The 21,812-nt window shown below is 51.9% G+C and overlaps 1 protein-coding gene across 1 annotated transcript in view; it reads right to left on the bottom strand.

Annotated features, from left to right (window-relative positions):
* The window catches only part of LOC147086716 (GRIP1-associated protein 1-like), a 124,206-nt gene that overhangs the window by 27,738 nt on the left and 74,656 nt on the right, over nucleotides 1–21,812 (bottom strand). Inside the window, exon 15 of the mRNA XM_085978308.1 lies at nucleotides 2,045–2,137. Within this exon, the coding sequence (XP_085834434.1) occupies nucleotides 2,045–2,137 (93 nt within the window). The remainder of the gene's footprint in view (nucleotides 1–2,044; nucleotides 2,138–21,812) is intronic.

The following is a 21,812-nucleotide window of genomic DNA, read 5'->3' on the forward strand; positions in this document are numbered from 1 at the left end:
ACTTGGCTTTGTAAGTAGGGGCACTGAATACAAAAAACAAGGAAGTCATGGTAAATCTTTACAAATCACTGGATGGGCCTCAGCTGCAGTATTGTGTCCAATTCTGGGCACCACACTTCAGGAGGGATGTCAAGGTCTTGGAGAGGGTGCAGAGGAGATTGACCAGAATGGTACCAGGGATGAGGGACTTCAGTGATGTGGAGAGACTGGAGAAGCTGGGATTGTTCTCCTTAGAGCAGAGAAGGTTAAGGGGAGATTGACCAGAATGGTACCAGGGATGAGGGACTTCAGTGACGTGGAGAGGCTGGAGAAGCTGGGATTGTTCTCCTTAGAGCAGAGAAGGTTAAGGGGAGATTTAATAGAGGCGTTCAAAATCATGAGGTGTTTTGAGAGAGCAAGTAGGGAGAAACGGTTTACTCTGGCAAGTGGGTCGGTAACCAGAGGTCACAGATTTATAATAATTGGCAAAAGAACCAGAGGAGGAAGGAGGAGGAATTTCTTCGCACAGAGGGCTCTGATGATGTGGAACGCGCTGCCTGAAAGGGCGATGGAATCAGGTTCCAGAGGGTCTTTCAGGAGGCAATCGGACGTGTGCGCCAGGAGGACTCCTTTGCAGGGTTATGGGGAAGGGAGAAAGCTGGGGGAGGGGGTGCGGGACTAAATTGGAGAGCTGGTTCAAAGGGCCGGCGCAGGCCCGTCGGGCTGAATGGCCTCCTCCTGCGCTGTAAGATTCTCCGAGTGAGGAGCGAAGGGAAGGATGTGCCGATAGGGTGAGGTGAAGTAGGGGTGGGTGGGGGGGAAGGAGGAGGCTCGTGTGACGCATACAGGCCGGCACGGACCAGTTCGCACAGGCCCTTAAGATGGGACAGGACGGAGCCCGGGCCTTCCCGGCTGCTTGAGGCCAAGTACCGCCTCGCCTCGAGCCCGCGGGGTCCCCACCCAGCCTGGAGCCCGCGGGATCCCCACCGCGCCTCGAGCCCGCGGGGTCCCCACCTCGCCTCGAGCCCGCGGGCTCCCCACCTCGCCTCGAGCCCGCGGGCTCCCCACCTCGCCTCGAGCCCGCGGGCTCCCCACCTCGCCTCGAGCCCGCGGGCTCCCCACCTCGCCTCGAGCCCGCGGGGTCCCCACCCAGCCTCGAGCCCGCGGGGTCCCCACCCAGCCTCGAGCCCGCGGGGTCCCCACCTCGCCTCGAGCCCGCGGGGTCCCCACCTCGCCTCGAGCCCGCGGGGGTCCCCACCTCGCCTCGAGCCCCCACCTCGCCTCGAGCCCGCGGGGTCCCCACCTCGCCTCGAGCCCGCGGGGTCCCCACCTCGCCTCGAGCCCGCGGGGTCCCCACCTCGCCTCGAGCCCGCGGGGTCCCCACCCAGCCTGGAGCCCGCGGGGTCCCCACCTCGCCTCGAGCCCGCGGGGTCCCCACCCAGCCTCGAGCCCGCGGGGTCCGCACCTCACCTCGAGCCCGCGGGGTCCCCACCCAGCCTCGAGCCCGCGGGGTCCCCACCTCACCTCGAGCCCGCGGGGTCCCCACCCAGCCTCGAGCCCGCGGGGTCCCCACCTCACCTCGAGCCCGCGGGGTCCCCACCTCACCTCGAGCCCGCTGAGTCCCCACCCAGCCTCGAGCCCGCGGGGTCCCCACCTCACCTCGAGCCCGCGGGGTCCCCACCCAGCCTCGAGCCCGCGGGGTCCCCACCTCACCTCGAGCCCGCTGAGTCCCCACCCAGCCTCGAGCCCGCGGGGTCCCCACCCAGCCTCGAGCCCACGGGGTCCCCACCCAGCCTGGAGCCCGCGGTGTCCCCACCCAGCCTGGAGCCCGCGGGGTCCCCACCCAGCCTGGAGCCCGCGGGGTCCCCACCCAGCCTCGAGCCCACAGGGTCCCCACCCAGCCAAGCCGAAAGGTCTGCTCTCGGCGTCTCCCCCCCCAGCCCCCCTCCCGCCATTAGGTGCCATCCCCGTCCGTTAAGCAGTCACGTGACCCGCGCAGTTGGACCAATGGAGGGCAGCCTCTGTTGCGCGCGCACGGACCAAGACGGTTCCTGAAGGTCGGTACCTGCTCTAGGGCCGCTAAACCCGTGCGGAGGGCATCGTTCTCAGACAGAATGCTCTCCACCTGTTCCTGACACTCTGCACTCTGACACTCGACCTTTCACCCAACGAAGGACGGCAACAGCACGGCAGATCGGCAGGCGATTGTGGGGGGGGGAGGGGGAAGAGAAGGGGGGAAAGAGAGAGAGAGAAAAAAGACAGGAGTTGTTAAAACCAGCAAAGAAACAAGGTTACATGCAGTCAAATAACAGATTTGAGAGAATTAGGCACAGAGAGCGAGCGAGCGCCAGACAGGGCGGGAGTGAGCGCCAGACAGGGGGCGAGCGAGCGCCAGACGGGGAGGGAGCGAGCGCCAGACGGGGAGGGAGCGAGCGCCAGACGGGGAGGGAGCGAGCGCCAGACGGGGAGGGAGCGAGCGCCAGACGGGGAGCACGAGCGCCAGACAGGGGGCGAGCCAGCCAGACGGGGAGGGAGGGAGCGAGCCAGCCAGACGGGGAGGGAGGGAGCGAGCCAGCCAGAGGGGGAGGGAGCGAGCCAGCCAGACGGGGGGGGCCAGCGGGCGGGCGCCAGCGGGCGGGGGGCCAGCGGGCGGGCGCCGGGCGGGGGGGCCAGCGGGCGGGCGCCGGGCGGGGGGCCAGCGGGCGGGCGCCGGGCGGGGGGCCAGCGGGCGGGCGCCGGGCGGGGGGGCCAGCGGGCGGGCGCCGGGCGGGTGGCCAGCGGGCGGGGGGCCAGCGGGCGGGCGCCGGGCGGGGGGGCGAGCGGGCGGGCGCCGGGCGGGGGGCGAGCGCCGGGCGGGGGGCGAGCGGGCGGGCGCGGGCGCGGGCGGGGGGCGAGCGGCGCGGGCGCCGGGCGGGGGGGCGAGCGGGCGGGCGGGGGGGCGAGCGGGCGCGGCGCCGGGTGAGCCGGCGGGCGCCGGGCGGGGGGCGAGCCGGCGGGCGCCGGGCCGGGGGCGAGCGGGGCGGGCGCCGGGCCGGGGGCGAGCGCCTGGCAGGGGGCGAGCGCCAGGCGGGGGGCGAGCGGGCGGGCGCCAGGCGGGGGGCCAGCGGGCGGGGCGTCAGGCGGGGGGCCAGCGGGCGGGCGCCAGGCGGGGGGGCCAGCGGGCGGGCGCCAGGTGGGGGGCCAGCGGGCGGGCGCCGGGCGGGGGGCCAGCGGGCGGGCGCCGGGCGGGGGGCCAGCGGGCGGGCGCTGGGCGGGGGGGCCAGCGGGCGGGCGCCGGGCGGGGGGCCAGCGGGCGGGGGGCCAGCGGGCGGGCGCCGGGCGGGCGGGCGCCGGGCGGGGGGCGAGCGGTGCGGGCGCCGGGCGAGCCGGCGGGCGCCGGGCGGGGGGCGAGCCGGCGGGCGCCGGGCCGGGGGCGAGCGGGCGGGCGCCGGGCCGGGGGCGAGCGCCTGGGGGGGGCGAGCGCCAGGCGGGGGGCGAGCGGGCGGGCGCCAGGCGGGGGGCGAGCGCCAGGCGGGGGGCGAGCGGGCGGGCGCCAGGCGGGGGGCGAGCGGGCGGGCGCCAGACGGGGGGGGCGAGCGGGCGGGCGCCAGACGGGGGGCGAGCGGGCGGGCGCCAGACGGGGGGCGAGCGGGCGGGCGCCAGACGGGGGGCGAGCGGGCGGGCGCCAGACGGGGGGCGAGCGGGCGGGCGCCAGACGGGGGGCGAGCGGGCGGGCGCCAGACGGGGGGCGAGCGGGCGGGCGCCAGACGGGGGGCGAGCGGTGCGGGCGCCAGACGGGGGGCGAGCGGGCGGGCGCCAGACGGGGGGCGAGCGGGCGGGCGCCAGACGGGGGGCGAGCGGGCGGGCGCCAGACGGGGGGCGAGCGAGCGGGGCGCCAGACGGGGGGCGAGCGGGCGGGCGCCAGACGGGGGGGCGAGCGAGCGGGGCGCCAGACGGGGGGCGAGCGGGCGGGCGCCAGACGGGGGGCGAGCCGGCGGGCGCCAGACGGGGGGCGAGCCGGCGGGCGCCAGACGGGGGGCGAGCGGGCGGGCGCCAGACGGGGGGCGAGCGGGCGGGGCGCCAGACGGGGGGCGAGCGGTCGGGCGCCAGACGGGGGGCGAGCGCCAGACGGGGTCGAGCGGGGCGGGCGCCAGACAGGGGGCGAGCGGGCGGGGCGCCAGACGGGGGGGGGAGGGACATTGTGAGAGAGAGAGAGACATTGAGAGAGAGAGAGACATTGAGAGAGAGAGCGCGCTGAGGTCGGGGTGAGCGGTTGCCATGGTCTAAGTTAGCTAAGTTTAGTGTAGTTTTAAGTTTAAGTTTAGTTTAGTTTAAACATCTAAGAAAACCGAGGAAAAAAAGAGCGCCAAAAGAGCGTCAAAGAGGGAAAAAAAAAAAAAAAAAAACGAAAAAAGATAAGATAGCGAGAAAGAGAAAAATAAATCCGGGAAAAAACCTGGACAACGATGCAGCAAAGCAGAGCCCGAGCAGCAACCGGAGCACGGAGCCTGAAGCCGGAGAAAGGCCCGAGGAACCGGGCCGAGCGAGGCACCGGAGAGAAGGAGAGCGAGCAGCAACAGGAGTAGACCCAGACCGGGAGGAGCGGCCCGAGCCAGTCAAAGAGGCGAGTGGAGAGGTAGGGGTGCCGGATCGGGTCGGGACTGTCAGGCCTGGAGAGCGAGCAAGCCCGGGGCCTGAAACCCGAGAAACTCCGGGGTCGGAGAAACTCGGACAAACACCGGGCCGGGCCGGGACTGCACAGCCGAGCCGAGGGGCTGGGACCAGGGCAGAAGCCCGGAGAGAGAGCAAGCCCGGGGCCTGAAACCCGAGAAACTCCGGGGTCGGAGAAACTCGGACAAACACCGGGCCGGGACAGCACAGCCGATCCGAGAGGCTGGGACCAGGGCAGAAGCCCGGAGAGCGAGCAAGCCCGGGGCCTGAAACCCGAGAAACTCCGGGGTCGGAGAAACTCGGACAAACACCGGGCCGGGACTGCACAGCCGAGCCGAGGGGCTGGGACCAGAGCAGAAACAGCCTGAGACCGACGCGAGGAGAGAGAGGAAAACTCCGGGTCCGGAGGAAAAAAGCTTTACCTAGATCTACCTAAATTTAATTAACCTAGAAAAAGAACAACAAACCCGCGAGAAAAAAGGAATAGAAACCCGAGAGAAACGATAAACAACCCGAACCAGGAACCTGTGAGAGAGAGAGAGAGAGAAACTTTTAAGAGCAGCTATATCAAAGATGAACCCCTGAAAAACTCTCAATTTTGGACCTAAAAGTGGGATAAGGTGGAACACGACACAAAAAAGAGAAAAAAAGTTATCTACCTGAGACAAAACAAACGACTACAATGAGCAGGGAAATGAAATATCCTGAGCAATGCACAAAAAATAAAGCAAAGGAAAAACACAAGGACATAACACTAAAAAGTAACCCAGAGGTCCTCTACGTTGACTATACCACACACAAAGGGATTAAGACGAAGAACAACCTCATATTCTACACCGACTCCGTTCCCTCATGGAAGGAGACTTTACAAAAATACTACGCATACGTCTCCAGCGAAGGTATTGGCAGTGGAGGCAGACTGAAAATATGTAAAGATGGAAATCTAGATAAAGATGACCCCCTGCTAACCATAAGCTACTACAACAAAAAAGGAAAGATCATGATACAGGGGAATGTAGAAAATCTGGACTCCTTCGAAAAGGAATTCCCCCAGTTGAAAACTAAGGCAGACACAAATAGGACCAATGGACAGGAGGCAAAAGAGAGTCGAACAGAGGATGATGAGAGCCAAGCGGAGGAAGAAGAAGAGAGTCCAGCAGAGACACACACCTCCCTGACCATCTCCACCCCTCCCACACCTCTCAACGCAAACAAACTGCTGAAAGAGAGTCTGTCCAAACTAGAACTCGAATTCAACGAATACAGAGAAACACAGGCCAAGAACTGGACGGAGGAACTCAAACAGCTGAAAACGGAAAACGAGTCCACCATCCACAAGCTGAGAAAGACCGTAGAGGAACAAAGAAATAAGATCAAAGAACTCCATACCCAGCTAAACAAAACGATGGAGGCCGTAGAAAGGCTCAGCAGGCAACACAAACCTCTTAAGGTCCAAAAAACAACACACACAAGGACACAGAACCCGTCGGATGCCACCCCACACGAGGACACACCGAAAGCCACAAACCCCGCTCCTGCCACACAGCCTATCCCAGAAACCCAGACAACAACCAGCCCTCAGTCGAGTCCTGCCCAGACTACCGCTACCCAGTCCTCACACACAGGGACACAGAACCCGTCAGATGCCCCCCCACACGAGGACACACCGAAAGCCTCAAACCCTGCTCCTGCCACACATATCCCAGAAACCCAGCCAACAACCAGCCATCAGTCGACTCCTGCCCAGACTACTGCTACCCAGTCTGAAAAACCAGCCCCTCAGGCGGTCCTGCTGACCGACTCCAACGGAAAGTTTCTGGACCCCCAGAGGCTGTTCCCAGGTCATCAAGTCCTGAAAAAATGGTGCAGCAACACAGACCATGCAATGAAGATCCTGAACAAAGAATCCCTTGGAAGCCCCAAATGGCTTGTGATCCACACAGGCACAAACGACCTACGCACCCTACAGGAAGGCACTGCTAGGGCGGTGAGCAGGATGGCGGAAAAGGCCAGCAAGGAATTCCCCGAGGCGCGGATCGTGATCTCCACACTACTGCCCAGAAAGGACACCCCAGCCTATATAATCCACAACACCAACAGGGAGATCGACACGAGATGTTCTGTCCTCCCCAACGTCTACCTGGCCCATCATCCAAACATCAACACAAGGGACCTCTATGACGAAATACATCTACTCAAACAGCGGATGTGGGTCTTCGCAAGAAACCTCATAAACACTGCCAAAAGACGCAGCCCTCCCACCCCCTCTACCATTGGGAGCCGTAACCCAAACAGGACCACCAATGTCCCCCACCCCCCTATACAAAACCAACAACAGAACCGTGCTTTTATACCTGACCCAAGACCCCCCTCTAGACCACAGACTGTAGACCAAGAACTGAGAAAGATCATGACGATGATGAACAGCCTGATAGAAAGCCGGAGAGGAATGCACTAAATTATTAATAGTTATTTATCATTATCATTATTGTTATCTTATCATTATTATTACTATTATTAGATAGCTATATGTGCATGCCTCATGAAATTTATACTAAATCATCATTTAGCATTATAGAAAATAGTGTTTCCACACTCATCCCACAAAATAGGTCCATTTTATTTCGTTTTTTTTAAACTATATAAATGCGTTCTTTCCACATAAGCTGCTGGAATATCCAGGGTCTCCGCTCCTCAACTTTTGGGATGAAGAGTACAGACCCTGAATTCCTAAAAGCTATAAAAGACATTGATATAATTGTGTTAACAGAAACATGGTGCCAAAAGGACATGCCGACCCACTGTCCTCCAATGTACCATGAAATCATTCTGCCCTCAGTAAAGAACACTAAGACACGCAAGGGCAGAACCTCCGGGGGAATCCTGGTGTGGTATAGAGGAGAACTGAACAAACACATCTCACCGATAAAACAGGGAAAATCACACGTATGGCTAAAATTAGATAAAAATATAGGAATAGCAAAAAACGATGTTTACTTATGTGCGATCTACATACCTCCAATAGAATCGCCATATTTTGAAGAGGAGATATTTGACACTCTCCACATGGAAATCAGCCATTTCCAGGCGCAAGGAAAGGTGCTACTATGTGGGGACCTAAATGCAAGGACCGGATGTGAACCTGACTTCATAGACCCACAGGGCAACAACCATGTGTTTGGCCAGACCCCTCTATATGTCACACCAGCCATCGCAAACCGGAACAACCTCGATTGTGAAATAAATAAAAGCGGTAGGGAGGTAGTGCAACTCTGCCGAGCCTTAGGCCTGTACATAGTCAACGGTAGGTTCAGAGGGGACTCCTTAGGGAGACACACATATTCCTCAACTCTTGGGTCTAGTGTGGTGGATTATACAATCACTGACCTGGACCCCTGCGATATCAACGCATTCACTGTCAGGCAGCAATCCCCCCTCTCAGACCATAACCAAATAAATGTGTACCTTAAACTTTCTGCCCAAACTACAGACACAAAAAAGGAACCCAGTAAGCTACATAAAATAAACCAGACATACAGATGGGCCCCAGACAGTGGAGATAAATTCATCACAGCACTAAATTCACCTGATCTCACAAGTAAAATTTCAAAATTTAAAGAAAATCTATATGAGATCACCAGAGATGGTGTAAACATGGCCATAGAGGATATAAATATGATCTTCCATGAGGCAGCTGTAAAAGCCGACCTCGTGAAACAGAAGAGGAAGCGTCACAAAAGACAAAATAAAAATAAGAAATGGTTTGACCACGAATGCAAAAATGCCAGAAAAGACCTGAGAAAAATATCAAACCAAAAGCATCGGCAACCAAACAATCCGGATCTACGTACGAGATACAATGAAACCCTCAAAAGATATAAACACACCATTAGGAACAAAACACAAAACTATACCCACAAAATACTCGAAGAAATTGAAAACTCCACCAATCCAAAACAATTCTGGGAAATGTGGAATAACCTGAGTACAACACAATTGCAAGCATTACCAATCCAAGATGGCGACATCTGGAGAACACATTTTGAAAACCTCTACAAAGACATCCCAATAAACGAAACAAACCCAAGTCAACATCAGGTCACAGAAAAACTCCACACATTAGAAGCAACAATTAAAGACAACCAAAACCCTCTAGACTCCCCAATCACATGGAAAGAACTGGCCACAAAAACAAAATCTCTCCACCTAAAGAAAGCCTGTGGCCCAGACAACATCAAAAATGAAATGCTCAAGTTCAGCAATATGGAGATGCAGGGTGCGGTACTCAAATTATTCAACATCATATTACGTTCAGGCTGTTTTCCCGATATCTGGTGCCAAGGACTAATCTCCCCCATATATAAAAGTGGAAACAAATCAGACCCAAATAACTACCGCGGCATCTGTGTCAACAGTTGTCTAGGGAAGTTATTCTGCAGTATTCTAAATAGTAGATTACTTGATTTTCTTAACAAACATAATATCCTCAGAAAAAACCAAATAGGCTTTCTTCCAAAACACCGCACCGCCGACCATATCTATACCCTTCACACCCTCATTGGAAAACATATACACCAAACAAAAAATGGGAAAATATTCGCCTGTTTCATCGACTTCAAGAAAGCCTTTGACTCTATATGGCACGAAGGGCTCTATTATAAACTGCTTCAGTGTGGAATAGGGGGCAAAGTCTATGACCTTATTAAATCAATGTATCTGAAAAACAAATGCGGGGTCAAAATTGGAGACAAACGCGCCGATTTCTTCACCCAGAGAAGAGGCGTCCGGCAGGGCTGCAATTTGAGCCCGACCCTGTTCAACATATACATAAATGAATTAGCAGACATGCTGGAGCAAAGCGAGTCACCAGGTCTCCGTCTCCTGGATGGAGAAGTGAAATCCCTGTTCTATGCGGACGACCTGGTTCTGCTGTCTCCCACAGAACAGGGATTACAGCAACAACTAGACCTACTCGACAAATACTGCCAAAACTGGGCTCTAACAGTAAGTCTAAAGAAAACCAACATCATGATTTTTCAAAAAAGGCCCAGATGTCGGGAAAACAAATACCAGTTTACCCTCAGTGATACCACTATAGGACACACTATGAGCTACACCTACCTTGGTCTAACTATTACAGCATCAGGGAGCTTCAGCATAGCAGTGAATGCACTAAAAGAAAAAGCCCGAAGAGCCCTATATGCAATAAAAAGAAAATTCTACAACATCCAAATCCCAATCAAAATCTGGCTCAAAATATTTGACAGCATAATCCTGCCCATTGCACTGTACGGTAGTGAAGTATGGGGCCCGCTAAACCACCAAAGCTACACTAAATGGGAAAAACACACAATAGAAGCCCTACATGCAGAATTCTGCCGAAGCATCCTTCGCATCCAAAGAAAAACGCCAACAAATACATGCAGAGCCGAACTAGGCAGATACCCACTGATAATAAACATCCAAAAACGAGCACTAAACTTCCTAAATCACCTCAAATCTAGCTCCCCAGACACCCTTCATTTCAAAGCCTTTCAGACCCAAGAGCTAAACCCAGAAAAGAGTCCCCTGAGTCAGCTGCTACTGAAACTAAGTACTCAGCCGGACCCTGACCAGCCCCAGACCAACACAGCCGTCCAAACACCAATCCGAGTGAACCAAATCATTAAACAATGCAAAGAAACCTACCTGGAACATTGGAACAAAATAACCGAAAGCCAAAGCAGATTAGAATGTTACTGGGCCCTAAAAAGAGAATATAAACTGGCAGACTACCTCACGACCATCAGAGACACAAAACAGAGACAGACCCTCACCAGGTACAGACTAAGCGACCACCAACTGGAAATTGAAAAAGGCAGATACAAGAAATCCTGGCAGCCTAGAGAGAATAGAATATGCGATCAATGTCTGGCCGGCGAGGTTGAAACAGAAATGCATTTCCTCCTAAAATGCGAAAAATTCAACACATCAAGAAACATATTATTCAACAAGCTAAGCCAAACAACCCCAGATTTCAAGGAATTGGATGATCTGTCAAAATTGAGATTAGTCCTAGGAGAAGGAGACAGACCATACCTTGGGGCTAAATATGTAACAACATGTCACAACCTGAGGACTGTTTAAAAGTAAGACTGTTTAAAATTAATATTGAACGTACCAAATGAAGTAGAAAGACTGTTTAAAATTAATATTGTTTAAAAGTAATATTGTATATACCCAACAAATGTCAAATCGATTGACACCTACAGAATGTTGGAAAACTGTACCTTTTTGCTATGTAAGCTTTGGCAATATGGTTCTCTGTAAACTTTCATGCCAATAAAGCATTTGAACTGAACTGAACTGAACTGAGAGAAAATAGTGTTTCCACACTCATCCCACAAAATAGGTCCATTTTATTTCGTTTTTTGAACTATATAAATGCGTTCTTTCCACATAAGCTGCTGGAATATCCAGGGTCTCCGCTCCTCAACTTTTGGGATGAAGAGTACAGACCCTGAATTCCTAAAAGCTAAAAGACGTTGATATAATTGTGTTAACAGAAACATGGTGCCAAAAGGACATGCCGACCCACTGTCCTCCAATGTACCATGAAATCATCGTGCCCTCAGTAAAGAACACTAAGACACGCAAGGGCAGAACCTCCGGGGGAATCCTGGAGTGGTATAAAGGAGAACTGAACAAACACATCTCACCGATAAAACAGGGAAAATCACACGTATGGCTAAAATTAGATAAAAATATAGGAATAGCAAAAAACGATCTTCACTTATGTGCGATCTACATATCGCCAATAGAATCGCCATATTTTGAAGAGGAGTTATTTGATACTCTCCACATGGAAATCAGCCATTTCCAGGCCCAAGGAAAGGTGCTACTATGTGGGGACCTAAATGCAAGGACCGGATGTGAACCTGACTTCATAGACCCACAGGGCAACAACCATGTGTTTGGCCAGACCCCTTTATATGTCACACCAGCCATCGCAAATCGGAACAACCTCGATTGCGAAATAAATAAAAGCGGTAGGGAGGTAGTGCAACTCTGCCGAGCCTTAGGCCTGTACATAGTCAACGGTAGGTTCAGAGGGGACTCCTTAGGGAGACTCACATATTCCTCAACTCTTGGGTCTAGTGTGGTGGATTATACAATCACTGACCCGGATCCCTGCGATATCAACGCATTCACTGTCAGGCAGCAATCCCCCCTCTCAGACCATAACCAAATAAATGTGTACCTTAAACTTTCTGCCCAAACTACAGACACAAAAAAGGAACCCAGTAAGCTACATAAAATAAACCAGACATACAGATGGGCCCCAGACAGTGGAGATAAATTCATCACAGCACTAAATTCACCTGATCTCAAGTAAAATATCAAAATTTAAAGAAAATCTGTATGAGATCACCAGAGATGGTGTAAACATGGCCATAGAGGATATAAATATGATCTTCCATGAGGCAGCTGTAAAAGCCGACCTTGTGAAACAGAAGAGGAAACGTTACAAAAGACAAAATAAAAATGAGAAATGGTTTGACCACGAATGCAAAAATGCCAGAAAAGACCTGAGAAAAATATCAAACCAAAAGCATCGCCAACCAAACAATCCAGACCTACATATTAGATACAATGAGCCCCTCAAAAGATATAAACACACCATTAGGAACAAAACACAAAATTATACCCACAAAATACTCGAAGAAATTGAAAACTCCACTAATCCAAATCAATTCTGGGAAATGTGGAATAACCTGAGTACAACACAATTGCAAGCATTACCAATCCAAGATGGCGACATCTGGAGAACACATTTTGAAAACCTCTACAAAGACATCCCAATAAACGAAACAAACCCAAGTCAACATCTTGGGCCAGAAATTCCAGGCCAGAAGCGTGAGTGCGCTCGGTGTACTCACGCTTCTGGCCGTTGGAAATGCCGGCGTTCAGCAGGAACAGCGCATGCGGGGAACGCCGGCATTTCCAGACCTCGAGCGCGTGCGACTGCACAGGCAGCGCTTGCGCAGTGAACTTCGTGGATTTCGTTCATGAAATCCGTGAGGGTAAGTCCTCAGAACTTACACTGAAAAAAAGCAAGTGTAAAGTGGTTCATTGGCTGCGGAGGAAGATATATTTTATCGTGGAGCTTTTGAAATGCAATATTTTTGTTTGGGAAAGGGAGGGAAGTTATTTTAAGAAATTTTAAGTAAGTTTTAAAGTTAAATTTTTTTTTTTTTTTTTAAAAAAGGGTTTTCAGAACGGTAGGTAGAAGGAGCATTTGTGGCTGTGTGAATGGAATGTGAGAATGAGTTATGTATGTATGTCCACATATATTCCTTTACGTATATGTATGTATGTTTTATATTCCTTTACTATGAATGTATGTTTTTAATTATGATTTTCCAATAAGTTACTTTCTCTGAAAGTCATAATTAAATAATACATTCATACACATAAGTAAAGGAATATATACATTACACGCAAAGGAATATATACAGACATACATACTTTCAGAAGCTCCACGATAAGAAATATCTTCCTCCGCAGCCTCTGTAGCAACTGTACCCATGCTTTTTTCATGTGTAAGTTGTAATGACTGGACCTCACTGAAAGCATTAATGAAAGCGGCGAATTATACTGCGCACGCGCTGCATGTGCAGTCGCACGCGTTCTGCCCCTGAACCCCTTCGTTCAGAGGACAGGAAATGCCGGTTTTCCCCACATGCACTGTGCATGCTGAAAACCGGCATTTCATCCGGCCAGATGCGTAAGTACCCCGACCGTACTAGCGCATTTGGAAGGGAATTATTGGGCCAACATTTTACATGTCAATAAAATAAAAAATTTAACACTTGCACGACTTGCCCCCTCGCATCTGCGACTGAGGGTCCAAGGAGGTGCATTGCGCAAGAGGTCATCATCGGACGTATCCTCACACCGTTCCCTTTGGGGAACTGTATGAAGTGGTGGAAGGATTTATGGCCGTGATTAACGCTCATTCCGTGACCGTAACCATCTTTGAACCAGCCATTAGGGTGGTTAGTCCTATGGCGGGAGGGTTTTACGGGCTCCCACAACCCATCTGAGGGGGGGGGGGGCCACCAACACCCACGGACGCAAGTATCCCGCTGGATGTCCACCCAGAATTTAAAGTTGGAGCTCCGACTCCACTTGCCGGGACTGTCTGGAGTGGGGTTCAAAACCCTACTCCTTCTGGCCCAGCGGAGGGGATGCTTACTGCTACGCAAAAGGCCCACTCCGCACAAAAGGTGACACCCATACGTTTCCTGCGCCTTTTCCCTCCCCGTGACTGGAGCCCTATGCTGCCATTTCACGTTGCTAATCGGATTGGGCGTTTGTCATAGCGGTAGGATCCCCGCCGCTGGGCCAGATCTGGGTAGGGTTTCGAACCCCGCTCCAGACAGTCCCGGCAAGTGGAGTCGGAGCTCCGGCTCTAAATTCTGGGTTGACATCCAGTGGGATATTTGCGTCCGTGGGTGTGGGTGGCCCCCCCTCCTTGTATAGCTTGTGGGAGCCCGTAAAACCCTCCCGCCATAGGACTAACCGCCCTAATGGCTGGTTCAAAGATGGTTACGGTCACGGAATGAGCGTTAATCACGACCATAAATCCTTCCACCACTTCATACAGTTCCCCAAAGGGAACAGTGTGAAGACACGTATGACGACGACATTGCTAAATAAATAAATGGAATTAAAAAAATTCTTTTAGGGCTTTTAAAAGTCTTTAAATTGCTTTAATTCTCTTTAAAACTACTTCAGATTACTCAAAATAATGTAAACATTTTAAAAATTTTATAAAAGTTACCAAAATCTTGAAAAAACTTCCAAAAACCTATTTAAACTGCTGCTTTGCATGTAAAAAAGCAAAGCAGCTTGACAGAAACATTGGGGGCGTGTCCAGTGAAACTGAGACCTCAAGGGGCGTGTCTCACTTACACTGCACGCTCCTGGGTCCGCGCTGGCTGCACTCCTGGGCGGCGTGACGTCATACGCTGCCCGGGATTCTTGTTTCAGTTTCTGGAAGTGCAGGCGTCCCTGGAGCTGATTGGCAGGAGCGCGGGGTAAGTGCAAATACGGGGCTTGCACGCGCTGCAAGCCCCGTTCTGGAATTTCTGGCCCATTGTCACAGAAAAACTCCACACATTAGAAGCAACAATTAAAGACAACCAAAACCCTCTAGACTCCCCAATCACATGGAAAGAACTGGCCACAAAAACAAAATCTCTCCACCTAAAGAAAGCCTGTGGTCCAGACAACATCAAAAATGAAATGCTCAAGTTCAGCAATATGGAGATGCGGGGTGCGGTACTCAAGTTATTCAACATCATATTACGTTCAGGCTGTTTTCCCGATATCTGGTGCCAAGGTCTCATCTCTCCCATATATAAAAGTGGAAACAAATCAGACCCAAATAACTACTGCGGCATCTGTGTCAACAGTTGTCTAGGGAAATTATTCTGCAGTATTCTAAATAGTAGATTACTGGATTTTCTTAACAAACATAATATCCTCAGAAAAAATCAAATAGGCTTTCTTCCAAAACACCGCACCGCCGACCATATCTATACCCTTCACACTCTCATTGAAAAACATATACACCAAACAAAAAATGGGAAAATATTCGCTTGTTTCATCGACTTCAAGAAAGCCTTTGACTCTATCTGGCACGAAGGGCTCTATTATAAACTTCTTCAGTGCGGAATAGGGGGCAAAGTCTATGACCTTATTAAATCGATGTATCTGAAAAATAAATGCGGGGTCAAAATTGGAGACAAACGCACCGGTTTCTTCACCCAGAGAAGAGGCGTCCGGCAGGGCTGCAATTTGAGCCCGACCCTGTTCAACATATACATAAATGAATTAGCAGACATGCTGGAGCAAAGCGAGTCACCGGGTCTCTGTCTCCTGGATGGAGAATTGAAATCCCTGTTCTATGCGGAAGACCTGGTTCTGCTGTCTCCCACAGAACAGGGATTACAGCAACAACTAGACCTACTCGACAAATACTGCCAAAACTGGGCTCTAACAGTAAATCTAAAGAAAACCAACATCATGATTTTTCAAAAAAGGCCCAGGTGTCAGGAAAACAAATACCAGTTTACTCTCAGTGATACCATCATAGGACACACTATGAGCTACACTTACCTCGGTCTAACCATTACAGCATCAGGGAGCTTCAGCATAGCAGTGAATGCACTAAAAGAAAAAGCCCGAAGAGCCCTATATGCAATAAAAAGAAAATTCTACAACATCCAAATCCCAATCAAAATCTGGCTCAAAATATTTGACAGCATAATCCTGCCCATTGCGCTGTACGGTAGTGAAGTATGGGGCCCGCTAAATCATCATAGCTACACTAAATGGGAAAAACACACAATAGAAGCCCTACATGCAGAATTCTGCCGAAGCATCCTTCGCACCCAAAGGAAAACACCAACAAATGCATGCAGAGCCGAACTAGGCAGATACCCACTGATAATAAACATCCAAAAACGAGCACTAAAATTCCTAAATCACCTCAAAACTAGCTCCCCAGACACCCTTCATTTTAAAGCCTTCCAGACCCAAGAGCTAAACCCAGAAAAGAGTCCCCTGAGTCAGCTGCTGCTGAAACTAAGTACTCCTACTCAGCCGGACCCTGACCAGTCCCAGACCAACACTGCCGTCCAAACACCAATCCGAGTGAACCAAATCATTAAACAATGCAAAGAAACCTACCTGGAACATTGGAACAAAATAACCAAAAGCCAAAGCAGATTAGAATGTTACCGGGCCCTAAAAAGAGAATATAAACTGGCAGACTATCTCTCGACCATCAGAGACACAAAACAGAGACAGACCCTCACCAGGTACAGACTAAGCGACCACCAACTGGCAATTGAAAAAGGGAGATACAAGAAATCCTGGCAGCCCAGAGAGAATAGAATATGTGATCAATGTCTGACCGGCGAGGTTGAAACAGAAATGCATTTCCTCCTAAAATGCGAAAAATTCAACACATCAAGAAACATATTATTTAACAAGCTCAGCCAAACAACCCCAGATTTCAAAGATTTGGATGACCTGTCAAAATTAAGATTAGTCCTGGGAGAAGGAGACAGACCATACCTTGGTGCCAAATATGTAACAACATGTCACAACCTGAGGACTGTTTAAAATTAATACTGAATGTACCCAATGATGTACAAAGACTGTTTAAGTTAATATTGTTTAAAAGTAATATTGTATGTACCCAACAAGGGTCAAAATTGTTTGACACCTACAGAATGTTGGAAAACTGTACTTTTTTGTTGTGAAAGCTTTGGCAATATGGTTCTCTGTAAACTTTCATGCCAATAAAGCATTTGAATTGAATTGAATTGAGAGAGAGAGAGAGAGAGAGACATTGAGAGAGTGAGAGACATTGAGAGAGAGACATTGAGAGAGAGAGAGACACTGAGAGAGAGAGAGAGAGAGAGAAAGAAATATACAAACCCAAAGAAGAACCCGAACAGCGGCCGCACGGGGCCACAGCAGCAGCAGAAGCGAGGTGACTCGGCCGCATCGGGAACCGAGGCGAGGTGACTCGGCGAAGGCCGCACGGAGTCGCAGTGGCAGCCGGAGCGAGGTGACTCGGGGAGGCCGCTTCGGGAAACGAGGCGAGGCGAATCGGGGAGGCCGCACGGAGACGCAGTGGCAGCCGGAGCGAGGTGACTCGGGGAGGCCGCTTCGGGAAACGAGGCGAGGCGATTTGGGGAGGACGCACGGAGACGCAGCGGCAGCGAGGTGACTCGGGGAGGCCGCTTCGGGAAACGAGGCGAGGCGAATCGGGGAGGCCGCACGGAGACGCAGCGGCAGCCGGAGCGAGGTGACTCGGGGAGCCCGAGCGGCGAACGAGACACGGCCCGAGCGGCGGCCGCAGTCCAGCACCCGAGCGACGGCCGCAATCCAGCATCCGAACGGCGAACGAGGCACAGCCCGAGCGGCGGCTGGGATAGAAAACCCGGGAAAGGCCCGAGGAGCCAGGCCCAGAGACCTCTGAGGAGAAGGGGAGCAACCAGAAGGCTACCAGAAGCAAACCAAGACTGTGAGTACAGGGCCCAGGGAGGGAGACTGACGCCAGGGAAAGGCCCGAGGAGCCAGGCCGAGACAGAGGCCCAGAGGCCTCTGAGGGGGAGGGGAACAGCTCACAGACTCAGACCTGGGAAGGGTGAACCCAGGAGCCGAGGCCCAGGGACCACGGGGTCGGAGAGGGGGACCGGGAAAGGTCGCGAACAGGGAGAGGGAAACACCAAACCCGGGGCCCCAGAAAAGCTTATTCTAAGATCAACAATACTTTACCAAAAATGAGCGAATCAGAAGATCCACAACAGCCCCCGAGGGACACTGAGGGCAACCGCTTCCAGATTCCCCCCAACACCGCAAAAAAAGCTATAAAAGCGATCAAGCATGGTCAGATGAGAGAAAAACCAGAAACTCTTTTTGCTGACTGGTACAACAATGGGACAAAAAGTAACCTCATTTTCTACTCAGATCAGCCAGCGGCTTGGATCACAGCAATAAAATCACACTATACCAGTGTTAAGCTAGAAAATACCGCAAATGGGTCCAAAATGAAAATTAACACACCAGGAGACAGGGCAACCACGACTGTCAACGCGTCCAATATTAGTGCAAGGCAACCTCGACAAATTTGCAACGGCCTTCAGGACACTGAAAAGATTAACTAAGAGGGGAAGGAACAGCCCCAGAGTGGCCCGCACTCCCCCCAACATTGACAACTTACCAGGAGGAAATCTGCCTGGTCAGGAGGTGAACGAGCCACACAGTTCAAACCAGACACTAACCCCGGGGACCCACAGCCACACGATACAACTGACAAACCCCAGCATAACTACCAGGGAGGAAGCCACACATAGTCCCCCTACCAATCCCAGCTCACCAAGAGAAGAGCAGCATAGCCAGGAAGTGAGTGAGCCTTCCAGGGCCGACCAGACACATACCCCGGGATCACACAGCCAGATACAAACAAAAGATAAATTTAATCAATTAGAGATAGAGATGGTTAAACTTAGAGAGGAGTTCCTCAAAATGAATCACGAACAAAAGCAGGAGAGGGAGAGACACAAGAGAGAGCTGAATCTACTTGAGAACCAGGTGAATCTACTTAGGAATCAGGTGAAAGAGCTGCAGGAAAAAGAAGAGAGCCATAGAGGAGAGATAACACCATTAGACCAGCAACCAGAGGCTAGAGATAAGACAAGACAGAGCCGGACGGAACGGCTGCACTCCCACACGGAACAAAAGCAACAGACACACAATACAAGGGGTGCCACACAGACCGACCAGCATACTGATTCTCAATCTTCCCCCACCACCGTGGAACCACAAGCGAGCCGCACACAAGAGGTACACACACACCAGACACCCCAGCCCAGCACACACACTATGAGTCCAGGCGAAAGCCACCAGACAGTAAACACAAACAAGGCTGACATCGTAATACTCAGACTCAAATGGGAAATTTCTATGGGAGAAAAAGCTCTTCCCTAGAAGTAAAGTAGAAAAGATCTGGTGTGTTGTGTATGTAATATGTGTGCTACTTTGAACCTATGGACAGGACTGCACTACTTGTTGGGCGTAGTGATACGCAGTACCACTCCTGGCCATAGGGGTATAAATAGTACTGTGAGTACTGATCTCCCCTCAGTTCCCGCCTGTGGGCATGAAGTAAAGACCTATGTATAGTCCCTACCTCTAACCAGTAAAGACCTGTTTTATTGTTACTGATTAAGTCTGAGTATTAATTACTTGAACAACTCACAGATTTAACACTGGCGACGAGTCTGATTTGGACCCTGCGGCAGTCACTCCACGGCAGCTTCGTCCACAGCCAGGACGTTGCAGAGAGGTTTCCACCCTCTCCACCCCACTGGAAGACATCCTGACCTCGGAGCCTCCATCGGCGACCGTCAGCTTCTTCTCCAGCTTGGTGGTGGGTAAGCCGTTGTCTGAGCCGGGCAGCGACGCGACAGGCAGTCGACCGCGTTGGCCGCACGAACGGGGCTGGGGGAGCTGGAGGAATAGGGCGCGAGAGCCGCTTCGAGCGGGAGGCGTTTCAACAGAGCGATCGCATCTCCTGATAAGAGCCGAGAGCCGCTTCGCGATCCAGCGATCGCATCTGCTGATAAGGGCCGCACTCGGGCGATCGCGGCGAAGATAAGGGCCGCACTCGGGGGCTGAAGGGAGACGGCGTTGGGGGACGGGTGAAGACCGCCAAGCGCGGGAAAACCGCCATTTTGTGGGCGGAGGACGACGGCAAGAGCGGGAAGCCGCCATCTTGGATAGCAGTAAAAAAAAAAAATCTGAGAAATTGCAAATCTGATAAAGTACTACAATGCCTAAACACGGGAATATTAGCAACTTTGATAGTGACATCGAAGATTGGGCCATATATGTTGAACGAGTTAAAAATTATTGTAAGGCCAATAAAATTCATGAGGCTGATAAAGCACTAACATTATTAAATTTAATGGGTGCGAAGACATACGGGCAATTGAAACACCTGTTATCACCAGATGAACCGGCGGATAAGACGTTCGATGAGATTGTTACTGTCCTGAAAGATCATCTAAACCCCACGCCGCTGATGCTAGCGGAACAATTTAAATTTTACGACAGAAGGCAGCTACAGCATGAAAGCAATGCTGATTATTTGCTGGAATTGCGTAAATTAGCGAAATATTGCCAGTTTGGAACGGGACTGACAGAGGCACTTCGAGACAAATTTGTGTGTGGTTTATTTAAACAGGATACACAAAAGCGACTGCTCGAGGAGAATGAGCTGACGCTTGAGAAGGCGGTCACTATGGCAGCAGCACACGAAGCCGCAGCGAGAGGCACGGCAGTAATGCAGCTACGGTCACCGGAGCTCAGTGCACACAAATTGGGTGTGAGTTCTGGCAAATGTTATCGTTGTGGAAAGACAACGCATGATCAGAACCAGTGTTGGTTTAAAAACCAAGAATGTAGAACTTGTGGTAGGCTTGGACATATAGCTAGAGTATGCAGGTCAGGGAAGAAGACCAGCAACAAGAAGTCACCGCAAGGAAAATACGCAAAGGTACACAAGGTGACCGAACAGGAGTCCGATTCAGACGCTAGCAGTAATGAACTGGCTAGCTTAAGAGTACTCAACGCTGGTAAGGGTGCAGACCTCCAGACAATTTGGGTCACTCTTCAGATAGGAGTCCAAGTAAAACTGGAATTGGACACTGGATCGGCATTGACGGTCATAAATAAGAAAGATTACGGAAAGTTATTCCAACATATTCCCCTACAGGATACGGGGATTATATTGGAAACATACACGGGGCAAAGAGTGTACCCCATCGGGAAAATAGAGGTTGCAGTGGTCCACAAGGGCGAAGACAGTCAAATAATGGACTTATATGTGATATCTGAAGGAGGTCCTCCACTACTAGGACGGGAGTGGATTAGGAAAATGAATATGGACTGGCCTTTCCTACAAACAATAACGAGTGAGAACTCGGTGAAGATAGTCGGCCCAGACTCTGGAACGGATGATGGTAAGCCCAACTCAGGTGCAAAAGACAAAGTTTCAGCACAGAATTCCACTGAGCAACAACAACATAGTTTAACTGTGGATTCTGAGTCTGGCAAGTCTACTGATGTGCCCATTTCTGAGGGACACCGGGCTCGAACTCAACTCCATTTCAAACTACAACAGCAATTAGAACAAATGCTTCGCCGTTGTGAGCAAGAGTTGAATGCAACGAAAGAGTTCTTTGATATAGAGTTGGAGAATCTGGAAAGACAACAGAAGCAGCTGATGGAGAAAATGGAGCAGGAGCACACAAAACGTCTGATGTCAGAGGAGTTAACGGTCAGCCAACTCCTGCATATGCTGAAGGACAGGACTCTGAAATGGGAAAAACTTGAACACGAACTTCAATATTCAAACGAAAGGGGTTCGGAGCTCTCAAAGGTTATTGGAAGAGCTGAGGTGGCAACACAGACTGAGATGGCTGCAACAGAGCAGCCCTTGGATGCCAAAAGTACGCTGACTCACGTCAACGTAGAACAACAGACCGCTGAAACAGCTGCTCCGGTAGAGGGATTGAATAGTCCGATCAATCAATCTCCAAAAGAAGTTGAAGTAG

The sequence above is a fragment of the Somniosus microcephalus genome, unplaced genomic scaffold, assembly GCF_052327205.1.
Source record: "Somniosus microcephalus isolate GS21.2 unplaced genomic scaffold, FLI_Smic_1.0 unresolved_chr7, whole genome shotgun sequence".
In the NCBI taxonomy this organism is placed as follows: Eukaryota; Metazoa; Chordata; class Chondrichthyes; order Squaliformes; family Somniosidae; genus Somniosus; species Somniosus microcephalus.